The 26,058-nt window shown below is 42.7% G+C and overlaps 3 protein-coding genes across 3 annotated transcripts in view; all 3 read right to left on the reverse strand.

Annotated features, from left to right (window-relative positions):
- Positions 1 to 127: 127 nt before the first annotated feature.
- Positions 128 to 4,196, reverse strand: sumo3a (small ubiquitin like modifier 3a). Its single transcript, XM_062397231.1, has 4 exons — positions 4,043 to 4,196; positions 3,046 to 3,174; positions 2,825 to 2,896; positions 128 to 2,685 (listed from the first exon to the last, which is right to left on the reverse strand). The coding sequence occupies exons 1-4, from the start codon at positions 4,061 to 4,063 to the stop codon at positions 2,623 to 2,625; spliced, it is 285 nt and encodes a 94-aa protein (XP_062253215.1). The 5' UTR covers positions 4,064 to 4,196; the 3' UTR covers positions 128 to 2,622.
- A 976-nt stretch (positions 4,197 to 5,172) lies between these two features.
- pttg1ipa (PTTG1 interacting protein a) lies at positions 5,173 to 10,530 on the reverse strand. The gene is made up of 7 exons (XM_062397700.1): positions 10,303 to 10,530; positions 9,469 to 9,521; positions 9,096 to 9,204; positions 8,758 to 8,860; positions 8,169 to 8,234; positions 6,623 to 6,669; positions 5,173 to 5,931 (listed from the first exon to the last, which is right to left on the reverse strand). Exons 1-7 carry the CDS (start codon positions 10,391 to 10,393, stop codon positions 5,894 to 5,896), a joined length of 507 nt encoding a protein of 168 aa, XP_062253684.1. The 5' UTR covers positions 10,394 to 10,530; the 3' UTR covers positions 5,173 to 5,893.
- A 2,326-nt stretch (positions 10,531 to 12,856) lies between these two features.
- Positions 12,857 to 26,058, reverse strand: part of myo10l1 (myosin X, like 1) — a 42,790-nt gene continuing 29,588 nt past the window's right edge. The window contains 20 exon segments of the mRNA XM_062397701.1: positions 12,857 to 15,685; positions 16,603 to 16,794; positions 16,919 to 17,095; positions 17,182 to 17,529; positions 17,944 to 18,067; positions 18,270 to 18,406; positions 20,037 to 20,244; positions 20,322 to 20,470; positions 20,788 to 20,936; positions 21,091 to 21,211; positions 21,295 to 21,452; positions 21,673 to 21,867; positions 22,208 to 22,350; positions 22,733 to 22,788; positions 22,926 to 23,019; positions 23,121 to 23,216; positions 23,330 to 23,434; positions 24,103 to 24,244; positions 24,351 to 24,474; positions 24,720 to 25,995. Of these exon segments, the coding sequence (XP_062253685.1) occupies positions 15,581 to 15,685; positions 16,603 to 16,794; positions 16,919 to 17,095; positions 17,182 to 17,529; positions 17,944 to 18,067; positions 18,270 to 18,406; positions 20,037 to 20,244; positions 20,322 to 20,470; positions 20,788 to 20,936; positions 21,091 to 21,211; positions 21,295 to 21,452; positions 21,673 to 21,867; positions 22,208 to 22,350; positions 22,733 to 22,788; positions 22,926 to 23,019; positions 23,121 to 23,216; positions 23,330 to 23,434; positions 24,103 to 24,244; positions 24,351 to 24,474; positions 24,720 to 25,995 (4,099 nt within the window). The 3' untranslated portion in view covers positions 12,857 to 15,580.

Genomic DNA, 26,058 nt, shown 5'->3' on the forward strand with positions numbered 1-26,058 from the left:
ACCTAGTTGCCTTTTTACCATTTAGGCCACATACCACACTCTCCACCGAATACATCCCATTATTTACTGAAAGTTGCTACATTTTATAATTAACAAACGCAAAAATAATGACTCTTGTGATAGTAAATCTGAGTACCAAACTATATTTATTGTATACAGTAGTAAAAGACCACAAATAATGTACAAATCAGTAGAGAAACGAATAACATGACAAAAACCTGGACCCTGTTCTTTGTACACTGAAGTTTAGCTCTCATGTCGGCCGGCTCGAAAAGACGCTTTCCTATGTCCAGCTAACTTGATTAGTTTGTCTTGATAACTGTGCTCTTATTTAGCGAGAGGGGGAAGCTGAAAGCCAAGATCGTAACTTGTGACTGGCTCGTGCAGAGGGGCGTCTGCAGGAGGAACCACAAACTCTCTGTTAACAAATGAGGGGACAGCGGGATAACAGCAGATAGCAATAGGGTGAAACCTGAACACGTTTTCATACATCAGCTCAAAAACAGGTTTAAAACATTAGACTACAGTTTAATTACTTCTCTAATATAACTGCACCTTTCTAGTGTTGCTGAAGTTCAATAAGCTACATTTAAGAACAAGTGGAATCCACAGGGCCGGTTACACCTCCTCAAAAAAACGCTGCTTCAATGGAAGAGTTTAATTCATGTCTGCACAAAAATGGTTCACAACATACTAAACTTAAAATGGTCCTTCGCTCTGGATCATACATCGAATTACATTTATTCCAAGACTCCACTGGTTTTATATGAAGCGTTTTTCAGTATGTTGGTGTCAAACCAAGTGAATATCCCTCCATTTCCAAGCAAAGGGGGCCTTTGAGTAACGCATGGACATGAAAGGTTCTCTCTTGAACCAGTGTTTGGTTTGTCCATTCTGATCTACCGTACAAACATGGTGGACTCCATGGAAAAGGACCAGCTCCTGATGTACAAATAGATGACTTATTCTAAAAAGGTAAAGAAACTATTTATAATTTATTTTGATTTAAAACTATTGTAAACATAACATTTATAAATATTATATTTCTTTCCTCCCTGTAGATTGCCCAAGTCCTGAAACTGGAACTCTAACCCCATTAAGTTGTACAATACTGATCACTTGTGGGCTTATCTGACCAAAATAAGGACAATGGGGGAAAAAACAACTAACTGAAAAGGGTTGTAATGATCCAACTCACTCTGAAGAAGTTTGTACTTTTTGCAGGTTTTAAGCTGAATGACTGACTCTTTTAATACTAGCGGAGATATCCAAGCTTGTGTCAGACCATCAACCATCAAATCAAACCAACGTATTTATCCATGTACAAAGAACTGGGCACCAAGGGTACGGAACACTTATCTCCCAAACGCCACTGGTTGACCTCTATGCCTTCCCGATATAGCATGCATCCTTCTCACCAAGTGAGACATCTCGACTGTTTTCAGAAACCGCAGTTATAAAATTGGCCTGCAAAGTCTGTGTTGTGCACACCAGCAACGCATCGTCTCAACAGTTGACAAAGCAGATAAAAGGTTCTTCAGCAATGCATGACAGCTAACATACCGACTTTTGTTGGATTATCTTTGCTCAAAGGGGAGGCCGATCCTCTTCAAAGCAAATGTAGAATCAGTTGTCCCATCAGCCTACATTTGCAAGGACAATACAGAGATGAGACAGCTGGCCCTAGAAGCATGACTGAAAAATAAGTCTGTACCACGGATAAACCCAAAGAAAAAGTTCTAAATTATTAACAGTCGAAGAAAAAAAGCAAATGACATTAAGGAAATACAAACTCCCTTAAAATCTGACAGTTTTTAACCTTGCAGTTTGCTTTTATAGGTGATCCAAGTACAGCAAATATGAAACAGAAGTTCGGTCTTTGGAGTATTGGTCCAAGCCCCACAACATTTATCTAACATCCGCTCTGATACTTATGTACAGGAAGAAAAAAAAAGAATGATCATCAAGAAGCCCCCTGGTTAATTCTTAAAAGAAAAATCAAAAATAGAAAAACATTGCAGAAGTCTTTAGCAAAAGCACCTAAAAGGCGAAGAGAATTAAAATACATTTTGACGGGGGGTCACCACCATTCAGACAAAAAACACACGAGAGAGCGAAGTGAAATGGAAGGCAGGTGTGTATTTAGTTCAGACAGTGCCTCCACTTCCAAAACGTTTTTCATGCCCACTGACTCTGACCCCTGGACAGAACCTGCAGAGCCCCGCGCTTGACCCCTGCTGGATGAAAACCGGACAAACTACTGGATACTACGTTTTCACTGGAGAGTGAATGAGAAGCACGGACACAGCTGTGGCACGCTGCGGGTCCCATCACAGCCTGCTGCACCAGGCGGAAAGGGTCCTCCTGATTGGCCAGCAGAGCGACTGTTGACTCGCACAAAAAGTTCAGTCCTGGCTTAGACAGTATACAAACAGCTGAGTGGCCCCCCCAAACACACACACCTGACAAGAAACAATGACAGACATCTCGAAACTGAAGAAATAATAATAATAATTAGAATAATATAATAATAAGCGGAGAGGAGCGATGAGGGGGGAAGGGACAGTGAAGGTGTCTGAGGGGGCGTGGTCTGAGGGTGGCCGTCAATGAGATGGGAGGGACTTAGCAGTGGCCTCCTGTCTGCTGCTGGAAAACATCTATGGTGTCTTCATCTTCCATCTCCAGCTGAGAGGAGCAGAGGGAACAGAAGCTCAAGTTAAAATCATCTTTTCAACAAGATATTGATTTAAGGGTATTTAGAGACAGTGAACGCCTGAATCTGTCGTCAGGCAGGTTTTAAGGGAATATAATGTTGATGTGTTACCTGTGCAGGTGTGTCCGTCTCATTGATAGGCTGCCCATCAAACCTGAATCTGATCTGCCTTATTGAGAGACCCTGGAGGAGCAGAGGGTTATAAATACAGGAGTTAAAGCAGTGATCCTGCTGATGCAGAGGCTGAAGGGTTCATTAAAGCACCAATATAATTACATGTTGCTGTTGAGGAGGACATTTTAAAAAGCAGTCATGCGGGGCCTCGGGCTCACCTGTCGTTCACAGTACGCCTTCATTAGTTTGCTGAGGGGTGTGTGTCTTTTGATTTTGAACTGGACCACCGACCCATCCTGTCCTGCAACCTTGAGGTTGATGTGATCGTTCTCGGTCTTCACTCCCTCCTGCGAAGATTAACAAGGACAGTTTAAACCAGCAGCTTAACCAGGAGGACACACACACACACAGACCACACACATGACATTAGGAGCTTTACACTGAGACACAATGCAGTTAAGGGCAGTTAACCAGGCACGTTATGAGACTGAGCTGCACAGTTCAACCGTCATTTCAAAATAAAGGTCAGGTCAAAGTGCAACAGTGACGTGTGCTGAAGGAACCACGCTGGTTCTGGTTTAAAGACAGTTTCACCAAAACAAACCAGCGTGAGGATTTCAGGTTGGAACATGTTTGTTGCCGAGCAGACACACATGCTAACGTTAGCATGATTAGCTCCAGGCTAGTTGGTCGGCACGCCAGCCCTTCAGGAACGCAGCTGAGTTTAGCAGCCGGCGGCTAACGATGCTAGCAGCTTTGTTTAACTGTTGTGCGACCGTTTTCTAATCGAACACGTTTAGAAAAACACAACAGCGGAAGAATTAACAAGGTTTGTTTTTTTAATACGAGTGCGTCACCCTGCGTTAGCGCCATATGGAGCTGCTGCAGTTGCGGCATTTGCGCACGTAGCGTGGTCCCGTTTCGACAAAGGAAAAAATCCGCTAATGACAATCACGCTGTAATTGATCGTTTCCGCACACACAGATCTCCGAGGCGCCTCTTAGCGGGGATCGAACCTTCTCTGTCCCCGCTGTGGGCTGCTCGCTCGCCTAGATGTTAGTTGTCGGTGTGCGGCTGCTCATTCATTTGCGACACAAACACTGCGCCGATTCACAGAAACGTGCAAACCAGGCCATTTTATCCCGCACATCTGAGCACTGGTCTGGCGGCGGCTCCACTGAACCATCCCCGTGAACCTCGGCCTCCATCTCTCACCTTTGGCTTCTCCTCGGACATGTCGGCTGCTTTTCTGTCGCCGCTTTTCGCAGGAATGGCTGAATTGTGTTTTATTTGGGTCTCCGCCGCCTTCTGTCCTCTCGTCTCCGACACTGACGGGTGCGCGCCTGGAACCGCTGTTGCAAATAAACAATTGGCTCTCGCCGGACCACGTGACTCCTAAATCGCGGGAGCGCGGACGCGGGAGCGCGCAGCGATGCAAAATACTCGGTCACGCGAGCTGAAGACCTGAAACTACATTTAAACCTCTGAATACCAACAGAATATGGATTATTTGTTCTTGCATAAGGGAGAAATACCAGTATTTACACATTTAGAGTTGGACACAAGGATACACTTTTTTATTATTATAATCTAAATGTACCTTTCTTTAAAGGGATAGTTCACAGACAAATTAAAAAAAAAATCATTATCTGTTGGTGGGTGAAGTGTTGAGTCCACCAAACACTTTTGGACTTTCATCGGTAAACAGCTTTGCAGCCAGATCCAATACAAATATAAATGGAAAAGAACATCAGGAAAGAAATAATCCATAGTGCTCCTGTGGTGTCATCCAAGTGTCAGTAAGCCCCATCATTCATATTGGACTGGAAACAAAATAATCTATCCCACTAATTCAGCTTTAGAGGAGGACAATAGAGGACATTTCTGTTGTTTTTTAGGTTTGAAGAATCAGTAACCATTTACTTCAATTGTATTGGATTTGGCTGTGACGCAGTTTACCGCTGAATCTCCAAAAGTGTTGAGTAAATACTAATAAGTGAGTGTTCATTTTTTTGTGAACTGTCCCTTTAAGTACTTTCCTTGGTTTCTTTTGAACATGTATTTACTTAACACATGCAAAGTGCAGCATCATCAGCCAAGACTATTTAAATCAAGCATTGAAACTGGTTACTAATGTTTTGGTAGCTGCAGTGGTGTAACATCCAAAACCAAACAATTGTAATGTTTGGCTATGAAATTATGTTGCAATATGTTGAATATGGCTAGAATTGATATATCATATCAAGTCTTTTTTGATAAAGCTTTATTTTGAATAAACCTGCTTAAAGTTACTTACAATGATCTTAGATTTCTTTTAAACCCAGAAAAAGTCAAGACATATAATATAAAAAGGTTAATATGTTTCTTTATGCAACAAGATGCAGACCAGGCAATGAAACACAACAAAAGTCCAGTGTCTTTGACAGAATTAATTAAGAAGTCTTTTACATAATGGTAGAATTTGACTGATTTCAACTGCTAGTGATCGCTTTAAATTGAAGATTTCATTTCAATGTTACAGAATGGATATTTCCTTCTTCTTAATATGTGAAAACAAATTGTTATGAGTGGGACATATAGTGACAACACAATAAAAACAACCAAATGAGAAGAAAATACACAAAGTAAAAAAAAATAAGGATCATTTCTGAATGTATTTCTGAGCTCAGCAGCGATTCAAAGCAACACAAAAAACATGTGACATTTGAAAATGTACAGATGCAACAAATTTGTTTGAAAAAAAGGGGGGGGGGGGGGACTGTTCAGCTACCAAACATGATTCTGTCCGATCTGTACAATGAAATCAATCTAATAAATATAAGTGGACTGATGCTACAGCAGCCACATGACAGACCTATTCTCTCCATCACTTACAGCCTCTCGGTTCATTACAGTGAACATTTCACTCCTGATCATTGGCTGAATGACACTAGAGTCACTTCTATGACATAACATTATTATAGTTTACGTTCATCCTCAGCTCATGTCTTCTAGCACAACAGCAAGGGAGTCTGGTGCTGTCGGTGATGCAAGTCCTCAGAGGTCAGGGAGGTCCATCTGATGCTCTCATGCAAATTTGGAGTATGGGTTTTGTCCACTTAGACCTGCAGAGACATCGACAGTCAGTGTCAATCATTAATATAAAAGTTTCACGATTGGGAAACACAAGCTCTCAAGACTTTTAGCTTATCTCAGCGTAAAGGCTGGACAGCTGGACACTCAGCCAACGTAAGGGAATCAAAACATTATTTGCCTGCCAGCACCTTCAAGAAAAGTTTTTTTAATTAACATCTTTTGTCTTCTTTGCACACAATTCATACGAAACCTTACACAACACATGCAGCTTTTTCTGTGAAATACCTGTTTTATGTGGGTGTACTTTCAATGTCTTATATGTGCAATCCTCTTCACATGTATGTACTCTGTTTGGATTGTTAATGCAGGTATTTTTAAACATTTCCTGAAGTTTATATTGCAATTTTATTATTAATTAGTATTACTTTTTTCTGAAGTTTGCTGCTGCAAAACAGCCAATTTCTCTGTAATGGGATGGAAGGATACATAATAGAAGATTAACAAATCAATGAGAATTGGGTAGTAAATGGTAAATAGTCACATTACTCTGCAAATGTCTTAAAGAAGCATCAATATGTTTTTATTAGATAAATAATAATGGATTATCCAATTAATACTCCCATCAAAAGTAAAAAAAAAGCATCACTTTCTGTTTTAAGGATCAGAAAATCCTGTCTGCACTGTTTGTGTTGCAATATGTGTAAAAAAAAGAGAGCTCACCATATTTCTTCCTGATCTCATCGTGTCTCTCTTTCATCTCAGATCTCCTGTGAAGACAAAACATTCTTTGATGAGCTATGAACTGACGACTGATATCTTTATTTCAGACACTCCCAATAGTCATGTGACCACAAACCAGTCTGGGCTGATAACAGTGTGACGTTTGAATTTTTCCACTCACAGCTGTGCTATGATGGACGCGCACAAACACACATGATGGAACCTGGTATGGCTATGAACAAAGCTACTGCAGGTACGTCATTTGCACTGTAGCGAATGACTGTTAAGAGACAACCGAAAAGCAATAACACAGGGGGAAGGTGACATGAACTTTATGATCTCACCCTTAAGCCATAAAAGTTTTTATTTGATTTGCAATTATGGAGCCATTGTATGAGTATGTATAAATAAAGTATGTGCATTTGTACTGTAAAGGCAAATATGAAAAAATAGAAATTACTGCTAAATCAAGAGGTTGACTAAGCTGACAGTAACTCAAACTTGATGTGCATTTAAAAAAGCCCACTTCCAATTTAAGCAAACTAATTTGCACGCATTTTTCGATAAGTCAGTCTTCAAAGTTTAGAGCTGACAAACATGTTGCCTCACTGTGCTATAGCGAAAAGCTGAACGCAGTCTGAATGGCTTATGTAATATTAGGAGAAACATAAGTGTAGCAGGAAATACAAGTTATTGCAAAATTACTTGAAAAAGGAAGTGTGAGTTTTTTTGGTCAAGGGGGAGAAAGCTCTGTGGAAACAAACTGTTCCTGGTGAAGACAAACCTGTCGACATGAATTAATGGTCAAATTTGATTATTCTCAATTTCACTGCTAAATTAGCTCAACAGCACATGGTAAGACTTTTCGTGAATTTAGTCAAGATTTGGTAAAATAGTAGGACTGAAGTGGTATTTGCGTCCCTCCATAACTCGCTGGTTGATCTGCTGATAATAGCAACGATTGTCTTTGTAACCAGGCTAATCAGATAAAGACATTTTAGGTTATTGTGGAGATGGACACTGTCTCTTGAAACACATCTTTAACCCATAGGCTCTATATAAAGAGGGACGACCTGACAGCTCCCAAAAAGTGAAGCCACGGTGTCTTGATCACCACCTGGTGATCGGCTACGGTATAGGTTACCAGTCCCATCTCCTCCAGGTTAATGCATGGGACAAGGACCAAACTAAATCGAAATAACTTTTTTTCTCAAAGATTGCTTCCTGCCAAGCCGATGTTTGCTACTTTTTCCTGAATGTTTGTTTATGATTAGTTATGTGACGCTATAAGAATGGGGTCAAACATGATGATTGACAGCTAAGACTGAGGGACTGGTTGGTCGGGTGCACGTGTCATCAATTGTTTCATTTCTGGGTGGTGGGAAGTGGAGACGCGTCGTTCCGCTTTATGCTTTAAGCAGAGAAAAACGACTGGATAAACTACAAACATTTGTACATGAAATAGGAACAAACACAAAAGAACAAAACATGAACACAGCCTTGAGTTACACAGTCAGTTTCCCATGCACAGAACAATGCTGCTCACCTTTCTGCCTGCTTTGCTTTCGTCTTATCGGTTTGTCGCTGCATCTTGTTATCAAAACCCGAGGATCTGACACACAGGGACACAACACAAGGTCATGGTTAGTTATAGATCGTGGAAAATACATCGCGTGCGTTTGATCTTGTCTGTGCACAAACCTTCAGGTGACCACTCCAAAGCCAACAGAAATGTTCAGTATTTGACTTTATTATCTGCAAGCGATTAGCCTGACGTTTCTTCTAATAAAACCCACAGATCATAATCACTTCACCTTGAAATGAGTTTAGCTCCACACAGAGACCACAATGACAAATATGAAGGAAGGGAAATGATTTACTGACGAAGGTAAGTTTCCTACTTTTAACCTTTTCTAATATAACACACAACTGGACCCATTTTCATCCATACACCTAAACTCTATAATCCTCAGTAACAAGAAGCCCACACTGTGGACTCATGTCATGATCTGTATATTCTGACATATCTCGGAGGGAGAGACATATTAGTAGGAATTGAAATGAAAAGGGCGGACTAAGGGTTAACGTGCAAAACCGAGGAACCAGATTAAACACAACCTCGGTTTCTAACTCACCCAAAGTTCTCGCACTTGCAGCAGCAGAACAAGCAGACGAAGAAGGCGATGATGATGATTCCACCGAGCACCGCCAAGGTGATTATCAGGGTCTGGAAGTTCACTACAGACAGAGACAGAAACACAACGTTAGGTCCACAGCTGCCTTCAAAATAAAAAAAAATAAATCAACTCACAGTCGGTTACAAAAATAATTGGGTGATGTTATTTTGACAAAAGTGTGACTGTGTATATGAGAATGTAATAATTGTTCTTCTTTCATGTGCAGATAAATGAAATAAAAGCAACCTCACTGTGTGTGTGTGTGTGTGTGTGTGTGTGTACGTGCACGCTCTTACTCCAGCAGAGCCCCCAGCGTGCTTCATTCAGTGGACAGAGTGAGTGGGGGGGCAGGATGGTCTTCACTGGGTATGTGACACACGATTTGGTTTGGATGCACCACAAGCACTGTGACCAAGGAAAGAAAACCAAAGCACATAATTGTTCCTTCTATTATTCAACCAAACAATGCATTCTGAGGTATTCAGGCCAGGTGTGGGTTGGGGCTGTCGAGCAGGCGTCCAAACCAGTCTGACAAGTATGAGGAGGTGGTGGAGGAGGAGCCATTTTGCTGTAGTTCCTCCACTGAAACACTTCTTTTCCCATCAAACACACAAGTTGCACAACAAAGTCAACCAAGCAGAAAACAACAGGATTCCTCACAGGACTCACCGACACATTTTTCAGACATTCCTCACAGCTTGTTCCATTCTTTTTCTCGCACGCTGAGGGACACACAAACAAAAAGAAAACAGTCAGCGAGAATTGAACAATCTACAAAGACAGATTTTTTCTTCACGAGGAAAATTGTCCAAGCGATTTAAATAAAAGAGAGATTAGCCGGAGCTGATTAAACGAGGCATGAAGGTTTGGTTTGTATCCACTGGGGTTTTTGTAACTACTGCTAATCCTCGGAGGACATTTGCCATGGAGACAGAGCACAGTAAACACACAAGGCCTCAGCGTGACCAGTCATGTTATCGTCAGCAGACCACGCAGGACCCAAGCTGGGTTTGTCCCTGTGCCTCCACGGGTTCATTATTGTGGGGTCAGTTTGTTTGTTGCTACTTCTGGTGGTTGTAAGCATAGGTTGTAGGGCCCGAGGGCGGAAGAAGGTGACCTGAAGAGAAAGTTAGTGTGCCTGCCTTGAGGTTTCAATGATACACACAAGCAACAGACACAGAAACACAACCTTTACCCAAGTTCCCCCTAAAGTTTTCTACTAAACATGATCTTCAGCCAGGAAATACAAACAACTGAAGTGTAATTGTGGATTTTAAAAACAGCTTTAATAAAGTTTGTATTGTTTTGGTTGTCTGTCCTGTTTTGTCCCCATTATCCAACATGGACTCTGAAGTCAAAGAAAGCTCAAATGAAGTTATTCTAAATAGATGGAGGAGTAATTTTAAGTTATACAGCTAAAACAGATAAATCAATGTTAAAGAGACTTTTTCTTTCTGTCACTAACTCCTCAGTCACCACTGAGTCAACGATCTCCTCTCCTACCTGTTCCAGGTGTGTCAGACTGAGCGAAGACCGTCGCCAAACCGAGGACGAGCAGGAGAGCAGGCAGCGAAATCCGCAAATCCATCATCATCGTCCAGGAGATTAACTCAGATGTAACTTCACAGTTTTAACGATTGAGGAGCTTCGACAAACCCGTGAGCGCAGAGAAGGAGGAAGTGATCTGGCTACTCCGGCTGAAACCCGAGAAGTGAACTCACCCACAAGGAACAGAGCGCAACGTCCTGACGCACACTCATTACGCACCGGAGACGCTGAGAGGAGGGAAGGCGTGTGTGAGTGTGTGTGCGTGCGTGTGTGGGTGTGTGTGTGTGTGTGTGTGTGTGTGTGTGTTTGTGCGCGTGTGTGTGTGTTTGTTTGTGATAATTGGCCTTATAAAAAAAATCTGGAACATGTTCTTCAACAAAACAAGCCCAGACAAAATATATTTTATGTCGATATAATCTAAATAAATTATCCTGATTAACAGTGTTGTGCATGAAAGAACGCAAAAGAACGCGCTCATTGAACACGTTCACTTTTATGAGAACGATGAACCGAACGCAACTCAATGACAAATAATGAGTTTGAACGGTGAACACGTTCATATTGTAGCGTCCTCGCGTATAGACAACAGGAAACTTCTCTCTTTATGTGTAACTTTATTAAAAGCCAGCGAACACGACACACTTCTTGATTCACTTGGTCTGACGTTTGCGACCACCTCTTTATAAAACACCTCATTAGCTTCAAACTATAAAACCCTATGGGGGGGGGGGGGGGGGGATGTTTTTTGAGAGAAGATTCCAGATTCATTCACTAGACTGGCACTCAAGTAGAGCTCAACAGAGCCGTATAGGTTCATCTCTGATCCATGCAGCCTACCAAGTTGTGTGGTTATGGGTTCAGTAGTTTATTACACAAACCTGTTGACTGACAAATCAGAGATGAAAACATAACCTCCTTAGCAGAGGTAATACAACCTCCACCCATTTGTGAAGGAAATGTCACCAACATTAATCATTATTAGAAACACAACAGGAAATTAAAAATTAAATGTTTTCGAGTATATCTAAATAGTTGACGGGTAATTTTCTGTTGGTCGACTTATCAATTAATTTATTAAAAGCAAATTTTCCCCTGCTACTTAGTCTATAGGATTTTTATATTGTGTTTTATTTACATTGTATATATTGGTTTCTTTTTTTCGTGCACTGATTGCTGGTTATACATCAAATTGCCCTTGAAGGATATTAAAGATTTTCTGTTATGGACAACTTTAGTTAATCTAAAAGAAAAATGATGCGATAAATATTTTTTTAAACCTGAGACTCATTGGCCTTGGCTCATTTTCTGTGATAAACATATAAAGGAACATATATTCAGTGACTTTACACTTTACACCCCCCCTACACATTTATATTACATATGTGATGTTCGGGTCCACTGGACCCAGGACTACATAAAGTGTTAAATTGTATATTTCAATCACCTCTGCTCCCACATTCCTGCACATTTACGTAAAAGTTCACTGCCAGTTACTGCATCCCACAAGGATTCTGTTGATTCCCCTTTGTCAAATATATGTAGTAAAGTAGAAAATATTTTCTCATCAAAAGCAGCATAAAATGACATGGACACAAACACTATTAAAATAAAATAAAATTCCTGCGCAATGGGCTACTGAGCAGCATTTGCGCAATGGGCTTCTGCGCAGGATGTGCGCAGTTCAGTTCCCGCAGGATGTGCCTTGTCCTTGGTAGCCTACTGAACGTCAAACTGAGAAGTATACAAATATACAATTTAATGTTTCCTATATGAGATGGGATTTAATATGGTAGGCCCAAGATATAAAATAAGATCTCAAAGGTACGAGTTATGATATGATTGTTTGCAGGTTTAAACTTAGTACACAGGAACGTATAAAATAGGCAATACAATTTTATAAAAATACAGAAAATATGTATGATATAAACCTCTAAATACCGAGGGCAAGAGATACATACTATAGAGTGTGATGGCACAGCATGATGGATGCATATTTGTGTATACTGTGCATTATATACACATACTGTATATATGCATATATATAGAACGTTATAAGTCAAATTGCCCCTGATAGTGTCTGAGTACATGAATAGGATTTGTACTGAAAGGCACTTTGGTGAATGGTCAATAAAACTTAAGCACCAAACAATCACTTCACCATATCCCATGAAGGTGGAGTTGGTTTGAACTATTTTAAATACTCTTGAGTATTTTTATTGCCAGGTGGCCCCTATAGAAATCTCACTGAGGGTGTAGGAGATGATGAATGTCAAAGCAAAGAAGACTTTGAGTTAGATAAGAACATATTATGTCTGTAGATTATATTGAGTGTGTTCATTTGGAGCTAAATGTACAGAATGTCAAAAGTAAAAGTATAAAAGTGAAAGTATGAAGACGTTTAAAAAGGGAAATACTTTTCAAAGTATTTAAGTAAATAAAGGCACCAACATCCTGCTTCTTCGGCCTGTGTGTGTCAAAAAAAATCCACAAACAAATCATTAGAGGACAATTTCCAATAATTTATTAAAGCATAATCTTGTAAAGCCAGTTACAAATAAAAAAGAACAACACACATATCTCTCTCTTTCTCTGTTTTTTTTGCTCAAACAAACACAATATTTTACTATGTAATGATGATAAATAGCTTCACATGAGAACGGGCCCCACTCTGGCCGCCTGCGGCTGATAACGGGACCCTTTGTGGTGAAGTTGCCCTTACAGACAGATTTGTGATCTGTGTGTTCCACTGATCCCACTCCAGCGACTGCAGGGCAACATCCTCCTCCTCAGTGTAATATCAGTGACAGACAGAACCAGAGGTGTAGAATAATAAGAACAGTCAGCTACGGGTTCCTCTGTAATTATATGGCTTATTTATAAATACTTTTTTTTTTTACTTTCTCAGAGTTTGGCACTGATTTTAGTCGAAACTAAAACCACCAAAAGTTCAAACTGGAACCTCAGAGTGAGTTCTGTTTATTCTAACTCTATAGGCAGGATCCCAGTGGGTCGTGTGTGTGTGCGTGTGTGTAGTCAGGGCCACAGGAACATTCAAAACACAGAGCTCAGTATTTCTAAAGTCCTTGGTTTGCACTGCAGATATACAACAGATGACTTCAACTTCAGAAGAAAGAAGACATTTTCGGGGGGAAAGATTTAAATCCATATTGTTTCTGCAAACTAGTTCATAACCTTTAGCTCAACCTAATCTGACAGTTTATTGGATTGTGTTATGTTTCTGTGTTACTCATGTATTCCTTCCTGTATAGTTGTTGTGCACTCTGTCCTCTGGAGGTGTCCCACACGAGGGATGCTGCTGTATACCTGCAGTGACACATTGTCAGGTGATGCTGACGGATCAGAGACTTCATTTTCAGTCCCGAGAAAAGCCCACGCACATACACACAGAGCAGTGATGACTCAGCATTCCCAGTGCACAATGAAACCATTCAAGATCCCGGTTCCTCACAGTGTCTTTATCTGTTCCCTTGTTTCCACTGAGACGCAAATAAAATAGAATTCCAGTACATTGTCAACACGTTATCCTCCCAAACACACCCACTGCAATACACACGGTACAATAAGAAATAAATTACCCTTAAACCCTCCCTTGTATGCCCATGCTTTCCCCTTAAATCACAAGCATGACTCCGTTCTTTGCAAAGGTAAGTCATGTAAATACGTCCTATTTCCAAGGAATACACTCAGTAATATTATTTCTCTTTTCTCATATTTCATTTGCCCGTCCTTTTCCAACAATTTGGATAACACCATAAATACACTCTCTCACACACACACACACACACTCACAGCACTTCAGAGTGGCTAAGATAGCGGCCGGGGGGGAAGGTAATAAGAGTAGTACCAGTAGTAAAAGTGACATTGTTGAAAACAGAGACAATCTGGAGCTTTTATGCATTTAGTAGAACGAGCTGACGCAGATTTACATTATTTGATGTCTCGGAAGCGACTCCCACAGAAAACACTGATGATGAATCCATTAAAACACTTTAAAATGTCAATAGCCTGTGAGTGAGTCACATTAATGGCACAGCATGTGAAGGATGTATTGGCATCTGATTCACACACACAGCGGTCACACCATTCATTATCCATATCTTACATCGAGAGTGACACCATCGAGAGGTGTCACATTGCATTTAGTGTGGCATCCTCAATTTACTGTACAGTGCAGTGGCCACTGGGAATTCAATAATAACTCTTATATTGTGTGATATACAGTACAAAACGATACATCAGTTAATGTTTACATGTATGTGAATATACAGTAGATTTATGCTGCTTGTGTTATATGAAGACATAGATAGGGAAACATTTTGTCTCATAATATTCTGCTTGATATTCTCTCTATAGAGCAACGCAAGGCTCTAACCATGCACAGACTCTCTGCGTCACGTGACTACAGAGCCTCCGAAGCAAAACCTGCACTCTCTCTTCTCAATAACATCGATTTGATAGTGTTCAGAAATATTTAAAGCCACTTCATTTGGCTGCATAAACCTCCTGTTGCCACACAGTGGCACCGACGAGTAGCCCTGAAGAAGATTGGTCATCATGGAGTCCTTTTTCTCAGTCACAAAGTGGTGGAGGCGAGACGATGTCACGGTTAAAAAGACGAGAACGGAGAGAAAGCAAGCGAGTACAAGAATTCAGCATCGTGACGAAACACCGACAGCAAATAAGGATGCAACAGGAAGTGAGGACACGTGAAGAGAAAGAGAGAGAGACTCTGGACGTGGGAGGAGGGGTGAGAAAGGAACTGAAGTGAGGACGTGTGGCTTTTCTTCTGTCTGGCAGTGCATGGGGGGGGGGCACCTGGGACAGGCTGAGTTGTGCTTGTAAATTTCTGAGGTTCGTTTGTCCGTTAATGAAAACCAGAGAGAAGTTTGGATTGTGCTTGAACACCTACATGCAGGACTACAACTGGAGGGAGGGGGTTATGTAATTTGAAATTCTTGGTCATGCTCATTCATCAAACGGTTCCCTTGTCCCAAGTGAAACCCCAGGCCAGGAGAGAGTGTGCGTTTGGTCTCCGTGTCCACTTCCCCCCACCCGTTATGCTTCTGAAGCTCTTCCACATCACTCTCGACTCCACCATGAGGTTTAGCTGGTTGGTGCGACCACCTCCATCCAAAACCAACCAACCAACGAAGGAGGTCGAGGCATCTGATCGACACTGGACAAACCGAGGGCTCCGGCTGGTTGGTGGCGATCACCTGAGCCAGGAACTGCCGACGCTGGTCACAGACATGATGCTGCAACGTTTCTTCACCATCATGTTGATGTAGGCTCTCATGATCTTGGTGACCTCTCCGACCTAAAGAGTACAAAAGATATCAATCTGTTTTGTATCATGAATACCAGTCCCTTAAACATTCCAGATAAGTCGATAGAAATGTGGAAAAATTTGGACATTCTTTTTTCTTTACTGACCAACAACGCATCCTCCCACCTAGTTTAATGGAAATCCGTCTGCTGTTTTTTGCACGATTTTGCTTATAAACATTAGTCAAAAGAAACTTACGACCAAACCAAGGTTCAAAACCAAAGATATTAGATAATTAATCCATCAGTCGATCATCAGGAAATTATAGAGCAACTATTTTTTAATAATATAGATATAGTTTATTTAGTCATTCTTTTACCTAAAATGCCAATATATTCAGAACATTCCCATTGGCATTTTTTACTGGTTTCCAATGTTTCATATAACAAACAATTCATTGATTAACTGAGAAAATAATCTTCAAATACTACTCTCAGTTCTCAAGCAGATTGGTACCGATCTCAATACTTTTATTTTTTTTTTAACCAAATTACGTTGGTTTTACAGAGCATCGATTAACGTTTAAACCGGAGAGAGTAACAGAGCACGGTGGCGGTAATGGACCCGAAAGCTGAAGGTGAACAGAACAATGTGACCACAGAGTGAGTCTCGTTAACAGTGACCTGCAAACGGTGGTAACAGTGGTGACACTCGGGACGTTATGAATTAGTCTTTCCTCTCTTTATTTAAGAGTGTGGTCCTTCAGTTTGAGAGCAGGACTTATTGATTTCACATTTTTTTATGCTTTCACTCAAAACCATTCGCTCGTACTCTAATTGCCCCAGCATGTGCTCTGGGGTTGATGCAGAAAAGAGTCATTGCAGTGTTTTAAATAGATAAACACAAATATGAATAAAAATGTGAATTAATAAGAAGAAGAAGAAAAAAGAAAAAGAATGATTTCTCACCAGAGGAGTCTCAAAGAAAATCTCCCTCTCGTCCACAATGATCTTGTAGGTGCAGGGCTGCGAAGTTCCAAAGAAGGTGATGTGTTCGTACTGGAAGGTCTCCAGAGGTTTGGGTTCACCTCGTTTATAAACAGACACGTTGTCAGCGCTCACACTCAACCACAGATCATGAGGGAAGCCGCCCTCTTTACACTGTAGTGTGTGTGTGTGTGTGTGTGGGGGGGGGGGGGGGGAATAGAGGTAGAAAAATTAGATTTCAAAAGACAATATTTCGGGATTTTCTTTCACAGTCCCACTTCTCTTCTTATTCGCTCACCTCCACGTCGAACAGTGTTGATCCATATCCGGGCCACTCCTTAATGATGCTCATGTATTTCAGCATGGCCTGGTGTTGCGGCATTCCCTGCAACCGGGTCCACTTCTCCAGGACGCTGGTCCGTGTAGCAGACGTCTCCTCCTTCACCCACATCTCCAACATCTGCTCCTCCTCCACCTGAAACCACACACATCAGCAATCTGTTAGTATTTTTTTTTTTCTTACAACAATGTATTCAGGATTTGTAGTAAATGGTCTAAGACCTTCTGCTTCTTCAGGGACCCTGTCTTGAAGCTCCTCCTCAGGGACCCGTCCAGAAAGCTTGGGGTCTTTCGTTTCTCGATCGCGGGGCCGACACCTCCTGGTCCTCCCACCAGGCCCTTTCCGTCTCCCGCTCCTCCGCCTGCTCCGGCTCCACCTGCGGCCCCCACGCCAGGCTTGGTGGAGTGGAGGATGCGATTGCGGAGACGTCCAATCGGATAGACGGTCCCCAGACTCCACCCGGCCCGACCTGCCGCGTCCACGTGGAGATACTGGAGACGTAGCGCCGCCAGGTGCTGCAAAGTCTCCTCTGACCCCGGGAAGTGACCACTTATCAGAGACTCGTGAGCCTGACGGAGAAACAGAGAGCAACTCATATTATACTAAACAAATGGGTTAAATAGCCTTAAGCTTTCAAATAAGAATGAGAAGTGTCTCTGTCTCGATATAAATATAAATAATGTTAAGTGGCCTTATTTAAAAACCTGAAGACAAAAGATGGTAAACAAACAAAAAAGGGTCATTTAATTATGGATAAATATGATTATTTTGTATTTATTTCATAAACAAATCACAATGTTATTGTGTGATACAAGGTCTACACAAGTCAGAAATGTAGTATAATTATAATAAAATATAATGATAAATATAATCAATTTTGAATTAATCCATAGTGTTTTTATTTGTTTTTAGAAAAATGTGCTTCTCTTTAATTAGAGGGAAATTATTTCTATCACTCTCTGTTAGTGTATCTCTTTTCTCACCTGTTCAAACATGAAGGCAAACTCCACTCCCTCTTTGGGCATGCTCTCCACATCCAAGAAGCAGTACAGTTTGAAGTAGAGTTTCCATTCTCCTTCCTCCTCCTCTTCTTCACTTCCTGCCAACCTGGAAAACAACACACAGAAACATCCAGCAAAACACCAACAAACAGCAAAACCACTGAACTCAGTGCAAATCTTATAGATTAAAGCAGGATGGAAAATGGCCACACAGCCTCGGAAAATTATTTAAAGTAAACTTTAAATGACAAAACTAAGCTGCGAGAACATTAAAACTTCTGATCCACTGTGTAAATGAACTGCGATACCTTTCAAACTTTGCCAGGATGTCTGCCACGATCACCCTGCTCTCCAGAGCCCGGTCTGTGACAGCGTTGTGTTCAAACAGGGAGAACAGGTTCTTGCTCTCCTCCATGGCCAAACCTCTGATCAGCTTCTCCACAACCTGCAGGAGCATCAAATGAACACTGGTTAGTTCCTACTCTAAAATGTATTTACATGATCTAGAACTGGATCTCAAATGTACAATATGTAATTCTGGCCACTATCCGAGTCTCTCAATTGAAACGATAACAAAAGACATAGTTTGATGACATTGTGAAGCAGAGTGGGATCATGGGAGCTGTTGTCAGGACCGCCATTGTCATTAGTTGCTTGCCCCGGGAATTTAGATTTGATTAACTCTACAACTGTCCTTTTGATATACCATCTCTTGACCTTTATGTTACATTACATATCAATTAGCTGACATTTTATCCAAACCGACTTCCAGTGAGTGCTTTCAACCATGAGGGTACAAACTCAAAACAGCAAGAATCATGTTAGTACATTAGCTCTTAAGAAATCCTGTTTGTACAGTGCTACATGTAAGTGCAGTACACAAGGGCAACTTGACTTTGACCATCTTTTTAGCCTGTGGCAGAAGATACATAGACTTTCTGCTGTCCTGATGTGATTGGGATTGCTTGTTTCCAACATTTAGGAGCCAGGACAGCTAACTGTCGTGAGTTTGTTGAGAGGATAGGAGTCCCATGCAGGGAGGGGGCAGCAAACCAATTGGCAGATGCAGAGAGGAGTGGACGAGCTGAGGTCTAACCATGTTGTGGATGGGGGGGGCGGGGGGGGGGGGGGGGGCGATCCGTTCGCAGCACGGTACGCAAGTACTAGGGTCTTGAAGCGGATACGGGCAGCCACTGGTAACGGGTAACAGTGAAGGGAGCGGAGAAGCGGAGTAGTGTGAGAGAACTGTGGTAGGTTTTAAGACCAGTTGAGCTGCTGCATTCTGGATGAGCTGCAGAGGTTGGATAGCACTAGCAGGTAGACCAGCCAGGAGGGAGAAGCAGTAGTCTACACGTGACAAGAGTCAGGAAATCACAACCTGCCATATTCTCCTAATGTTGTTTAGCATGTATCTACAGGAGCGGGTGGTTAAAGTAATGGTGACGGTAAGGGAGAGTTGACTGTCAAGTGTCACACCCAAGTTCTTTGCGGTCTGCGTGGGGGCTACCACAGAGTTGTCGATGGTAATAGTAAGGTCAAGGGTGGGAGAGCCTTTCCTTGGAAGAAAAAGCAGCTCGGTCTTGTCAAGATAGACTTTCAGGTGGTGTGCGGACAGCCACTGAGAGATGTCAGTCAGACAAGCAGAGATACGTGCTGCTACCTGTGTTTCAGCCTGGGAAAAAGAGAGAATTTATTGAGTGTCATCTGCGTAACCTAGGTAGGAAAGGTGTACCGAGAAAAGAGGAGGGGACCTAAGACAGAATCTTGAGGGACCCCAGTAGGGAGTTGACAAGGTTCTGACACAGATGCTCTCCAAGTTACCCGGTAGGTGGGGTCTGAGGTAGGATGTGAGAAGGGAGAGTGATCTTATCAACTTGAAACACTGTCATATACTGTTATATAAATTGTAACGATAAAGGAAAAAAAAACACCAAATGTTAGACACTATTTGATATGGTGGAGCCCTACAGAATAAATAAATGTATAATTGATGAGTAAGGTGAATATTCGCTATTACTCACTACACATTAAAGAAGATCTTATGTAGGTGTATGTGTTTGTTGTTTGCTGCGCACCTCTCCAGCTGTGGTGTGTGAATTGATGGAGATCTTGCAGGAGCCTCCTCCGTGGCAGTACACGGTGGTGCTCATCTCCTGTCTCACCAGCAGGGCGGCGATCTCTTCCTGGGATGGAACAAACTCACGAGACTTGGTCTTCTTTAAGGATTCCCCAATGAAAGTGGCGTAGCGCTCGATCTCTGTGCCGGAAAAGCGCTCGCGTACCCTGAATCGGACCACACACGTATTAATGACACTTTCACTCCATAAGCGACACATCAGAGAAGAAATACACACACTGACCTCTTGAGGTGGAACCGGAGGTATCTGATGATGACTCGACTGGGCAGGAAGGTGCAGCTCATGCACGTGAGCAGGTGCCAGTGTGCTCGATTGGCTGGGCTGTTAGGCTGAGACACGTGATTGGTCTGCTTGATCACCTGACAATATACCTGAAAACATGGAAGAGATTCAAATTACAAATCACCAAAGACACACGGATCGTCATGATCATGATGTTATAATAGAACCTATTATAACCTGCGATTCTAAGGGAATAGTTGAGCCAACTGTATTGAAATTCCCCAAAGGTGTATCTGAAATGTCACAGTCACAAGAACTTGACCTTTCACCCTTAACACCTAACCCTTCCTTAAAAGGATTCTTGAAATTTGACATGACAACCCCAAAATATAATGTCATCATAAACCCTTCTCCATTTTTTGCTGTTTTTTCTATGACTATTTTTTATAAATATAAGACACACAACCTCATCCCTGAGAGGCCGCAGGTCCTGGCAGGTCTGCAGGATGCCCTGGATGATGGGCACCGTGTCTGCCAGAGTCTCCATCTCCTGCAGCGAGTTGAACACTCGCACCGCCTCGTCCTGCAGGCTGGCGTAACCCTGCTGTCTGTGGACTGCACAGAGAAACACAAACAGTGTACTACAAATACGGCCTAGACCATCCACTCCAGAGTATACAGCCTTTGAATTAAGACAGAACTGATTTGGGAAATAAGAAGATGATGAGAAAGAGAAAGGAAAAGGTTGTTGTTAGTCAGTTTCACTTACGGCTGGTGACCTCCCCATAGGGCAGCGGCAGCAGAGGGGAGTGCAGAGGATGCTGCGTGTATCTGAGGATGGGGTTTCTCCTGTACATCTGCTCCACGATGTCTGGGTTCACACTGTTCTCCTGAAGACACACAAGCAGGTTAAATACAAGTTTGTCTGTTGACGACTCATTACAAGCTCTCTAACTGCGGCTGTGTGTTTTACCTTGATGTCTCTGATGAGCTGCAGTGTTGGAGTCTCGATGGGCGTCTTAGTGTCGACGACTCCCTGTATGGCAGCCGTCCACCTCATGGCCTCATTCAGCATCTTGGTGTAGAGGCGGTAAGAATGTTTCCTCCCGTACACTATGATGTTCCAGTAACCTGTAAAAAACATCTCTATCAGCTTCTACACTTATTTAATGTTGACACTAAGGGGATGAGACTCAGGTTTTCTATCAGAGATATTTTCTCTGTAACTTAGTGGTTTTAAATCCAGTCCCTGGTACATGTTTCAGGAACATAACTGCACATGTCTCTCCTCACCTCCTCGGTCTAATCCCTGATTAAACTTGCCCTCTCCTCCTTTTCTGTTCATCCTCACCTGTCTCCCGGTGCACCCGCTCATCCGGCTGAATGATGGAGCAGAGGGAGTTAAGGACCAGAGTTCCCATCTTGGAGGAGTTTCGCTCGGAGCTCTTGTAGTAATCCAGCGAGTTGTGGGTCAAAACAAACCAGCGTTTCTTCAGCTTCAGGGAGGTGCTCTTAGCGTTCGTCTTCATCTCCTTCTGCAGCCAACCTGAACGATGAGGAGAGCACAGGAGGAGAGAGACATTACTGTAACAGTGACAGCAGGAGTAAGCAATAGGTACAGCCCAACCCATGTGGATTTTAAGGAGCCAATGCTGATACCTTTATTAGGAAGTAAACAAATTCTTATGAATCAGTCAAACCAACTATCTAGGTTTTCCTGGTAACCCACTTGGTTTGACACCATTTTATATAGCGATTATCATTGTAATTGACATGTTCTGTTGCTTATTTAAATATATTTACTTGTTCCTATGACAAGTAATGACATCTCACTATAATAATGAATTTAAAAGCTTATAAATGTCAAAAAAATTATATTTTCCGACCTCTGACGAGGAACTCCTGCCCGTCGATCCTGGCGTCTCCTTTTGGTTTCTGCAGCAGACTGATCCAGTGGTGCATCTCCTCTGGCGTGTCGCTGTTGCAGTGGATCACACGATTTGCAGTGATGATGACAAAAGAGTTGGGCCTGAAAAAGGACGATAAAAAAAACTTTTGAAAAACATTTGCATTTTCTGGGTTGTATAAATAAGTTGGATAAAACGATTGGCATTTACTTGACAGTTATCAGACACTAAAAGGGAAAAGGTCTGTGTCATGTGTTCAAATCCATTTGTTTGAATAATAACTTGTTTTATGTCAATCAGCAGCTGATTCACATTTATTCCAGAGTTAAAAATGTTTTATTTTGAAATACAAGATGTACGTGGATATTGTCATTGCCACCAAATATCAAATAAGATTAAATTCAGCGACTTTGAAAGAGTTGAGCCGAATACAAAATGGTCACAGTCCTGCTAATCCTGTTACTCAGCATTACTCTTCTGTTTGATAATTCTTTGATATCTTACCGATCAGGGTTGTCTGATGCACAAACTGAGTCAATCAGCCCAACGTCAAGAGTTCCCTGAGGATGGAGAGGAACATTTTTCAAAACGTGCATCATTAGTTTAGTCAGTGATTTATCATGTTTTTCAATTCTAAGTGAAGAATATTGTCAATACACTTAAGAAATCAATGGGTGTCCCATGTTTAGAGACTGACCACAGCGTTCTTTGGGTTGGCCTGTTCATGGGACATCTCCATCAGCTGCTCCGGAGTGCACACACGCACCTTACTGAAGATATTAAACCAGCCACTGCACAGACACACACACACACAGACAAACATATCACAGGTTGTAGAAATTGATCTCAGATATAATGTGTTTCTGAAGAGTGAGATAAGTCTCTACGGCACCTTGCATCCTCTGGTGACTCAGCAAACACCTGATAGGTCCGCTCGTCCGTCACGATGTTCAGAGCGTTCTCCTTTTCATGGTTATCCATGATCTCCCTGCACACGCACACACACACACACACACACACACACAAGTAGGATACCATTGGAGCTGTTGTCCAGAAAACAAAGACGTAGTGAAAATGCAAGTGTTTTTTTCAGAATCTCACTTTGCAGCCCGGATGTCGATGGTTCCCTTCAGCTTCTCCTCGCTGTCGTTCTCGTAGTACATCAGTTTATTGTCCCTCAGTACAAACCAGCGCATCTTCCAGTTTCTGTGGTTAAAACAAAACTCAATGAAACTAACGTCCAAGATAACACAAACACACACATCTACACACATCAGACAGGTTTATCTGCATTGACTGTAAATGAAATGTGTACAGATTAGGGTCAAGTTCTATTTGAATTCCTTTAACCTGCATCTGAGGGGGATGGTAAATCTTCTGATTATCTATATTAGTGTAATATGAAAAGTTTTTAATGCACCTTATTGAATAATATTAATTTGCTTTTTCCATCCCTGCCATTTTCCCCTTTGCTTCAACAGTGATCCTCACATTAACAAATCACTGACCTTTGCTCTAAATGTATTTCAAATGATTCAAAGTGCATCAGTTTGACTGGGATACTGTAGTTTTCCAGTACACCAGAGGGTTTAAAGCTTCAAGTTAGAGACTCAAACACTGGATTAACAAATACTGTATTAACTGATTCATATACAAGGTTTTTTACGAACATTCAACTACTAGTTAAACTGCTAAATTCATGCAGTATGAACACTATCATGCACAAAATAAGTGATCTTAGGTGAGGTTTTTGAGGTTAGACGACAACATAATAAGTCAACTGAGAGCTTGGCATCAGCTTCTACTGTTCACTTCCTGCAGAGTCGTGGTTTCATGCTGTTAGCATGCAGGCTTCACTCAGTAACAACTACAACAACCTCCGTGAGAGAGTGGAGAGGCCTCCTCCCTTCTTGTAGAGCCAGCCGGACTTCAGCGACTCTTGTTTGGAGCGGAACCACATGAAGGTTTCATCCTTCAACACACACCAGCGCCTCCGCCACGGGATCATCAGGCCAGCTGAGGGAGCAAATTAAGTGTTAAATTAAATAAAAGAGGTTTAATTTCAAATAAAAACCAGTAATTGCTCTTTTTAAGTACTGAATATTAGATAATATTCTCTCACCCTTCATGTAGAGGTAGCCGTGGAAATACGGAGGACCATTACCATTAAGCAACAACACTCGGCCGTTTGTCACTTCTTCATCAGTGTCCATCATCCCATCATGCTCATCATCACTGTCAGCGTACTGCAACAATAGCAGCAATAACAATTAGAATAATGACTCAGAAGAAAAAAGAAGACAAAGAAGAAGAAGAAGAAGAAGAAGAAGAAGAAGAAGAAGAAGAAGAAGAAGAAGAAGAAGATTTTTTTTTCTTCCATTATCAAAATACTGAGTCAAATTTAAAATAAAAAGTATAATTTTCACTGCAGAGATGCTCATACATGTCTGCGTGCACGCGTGTGAGGATGCGTGTAAGTGTGTCTCCTCACAGAGTCGGAGCTGCCTCTGTAGGACTCGATGCTGGCGTTGGTGCACGTCGACTTCCTCGGGTGCTCCTCGTCTGCCGGGGCGGCGCTTCCTCTGTTGCTGCCGGACACGGAGCTGTCGTCTCCGGCCGTGACGGACCCCTCCTCCTCCTCCTGGTCATAATCTGACTCTGTGTCGGCCGGCATGCTGTAGATGGGCTCCTCGCCGTCCAGGCTCTCCACCATGCTGACCTTCCTTTCCGACTCCCCCTTGGCCGCCTCCTTCTTTTCCCCTTCTCCCGAGGGAGGTCGGTGTGCTGGTGGTGGTGGTGGTGGAGCTGGAGGGACGATGGAGTCATCTCCAGGTGGTGGGAGAGGCGGAGGGGGAGGAATTCCATCAGCAAGAACATCATCTGTGGGCAGAGGAGGTGGAGGAGGTGGTGCAGGAGGAACTGTCCCCTCAGCGAAGGCAGGTGGTGGAGGAGGAAGTTGGGCAAACATGTCCTGATCCAAGGGAGCATCTGTCTCTGCAGGAGGAGGGAAGTCAGGGAGAGGGATGCACTCCTCCTCGGCGTGGAAGCCCTCGTCTACCTCCTCCTCTTTGGATGTACCTGGAGCTGCACTTGCACCGTTGGGAGACTTGGCCTCAGCAGCAGGCTTCGCTCCGGCCCCTGCCAGCGAAGGATCCACGCCTCCGAAGTTCAGGAGGTCGATGAGCTCCGTGGCCTTGCGAGACGCCTCCTTCTTCATCCGTTTGATCTCAGCATCGCGGCGCATCTGCAGCTCCTGTTTGGAGGACTCGCATAGCTGCGACACCTCGTCCTCTCTCTTCTTCTGCAGGCGCTCGATCTCCCGCTCAAGCTGCAGGATCTCTTCCATCTGCCGGGTGTCTTCCTAAAGACGAGAAGAGACGGAGAGGGGAAAATTCAGGCCACATTTGCTTTATTCTGAAAATCAAAGGAAGCACAAAGAGCTGTATTATCCCTGAGAACACAAAGATTCAGCACTTGCCTCTGCCGATTTGTCTTTGTCCTCAGATCCTTCACCCTCTTCCTCCTGCTGCCCTTCACCAATTGACTTCTTGTCCTCCTCCCCCGCCTCCTTCTTCCTCTGCGCTTCCTCCCTCTTCCTCTTCTCCTCTTTGAGTTTTCGAACACGGGTGCGCGCCACCTGACCTCGCCTGTGTTTCTGCAGCACCAGGGCTGCCTTGCGCTGCTTCACGAATCGTCTGCGCTGGAGGTGCTTTCTGAAGTGTTTCTGGAGGGTGAGGACGCCGGCACGCACACGCTTGAAGTGCTTCCTGTGGACAGAACAGGCGTTGACATGGGACACAGGGTCACAGAGTGAGGGAACTTTGTTTTTC

This window comes from Platichthys flesus, chromosome 10 (assembly GCF_949316205.1).
Source record: "Platichthys flesus chromosome 10, fPlaFle2.1, whole genome shotgun sequence".
In the NCBI taxonomy this organism is placed as follows: Eukaryota; Metazoa; Chordata; class Actinopteri; order Pleuronectiformes; family Pleuronectidae; genus Platichthys; species Platichthys flesus.

Excerpts from the sequence above, each read along its gene's own strand:
- pttg1ipa (XM_062397700.1), bottom strand. The coding sequence starts at position 10,393 with ATGATGATGGATTTGCGGATTTCGCTGCCTGCTCTCCTGCTCGTCCTC. Across the intron at positions 9,205-9,468 it reads AATGTCTGAAAAATGTGTCG|TGCTTGTGGTGCATCCAAAC; the intron begins GTGAGTCCTGTG and ends CCTTGGTCACAG. Across the intron at positions 8,235-8,757 it reads TGCAAGTGCGAGAACTTTGG|ATCCTCGGGTTTTGATAACA; the intron begins GTGAGTTAGAAA and ends CCTGTGTGTCAG.
- sumo3a (XM_062397231.1), bottom strand. The coding sequence starts at position 4,063 with ATGTCCGAGGAGAAGCCAAAG. Across the intron at positions 3,175-4,042 it reads TGTCCGAGGAGAAGCCAAAG|GAGGGAGTGAAGACCGAGAA; the intron begins GTGAGAGATGGA and ends TAATCTTCGCAG. Across the intron at positions 2,897-3,045 it reads AGGCGTACTGTGAACGACAG|GGTCTCTCAATAAGGCAGAT; the intron begins GTGAGCCCGAGG and ends CTGCTCCTCCAG.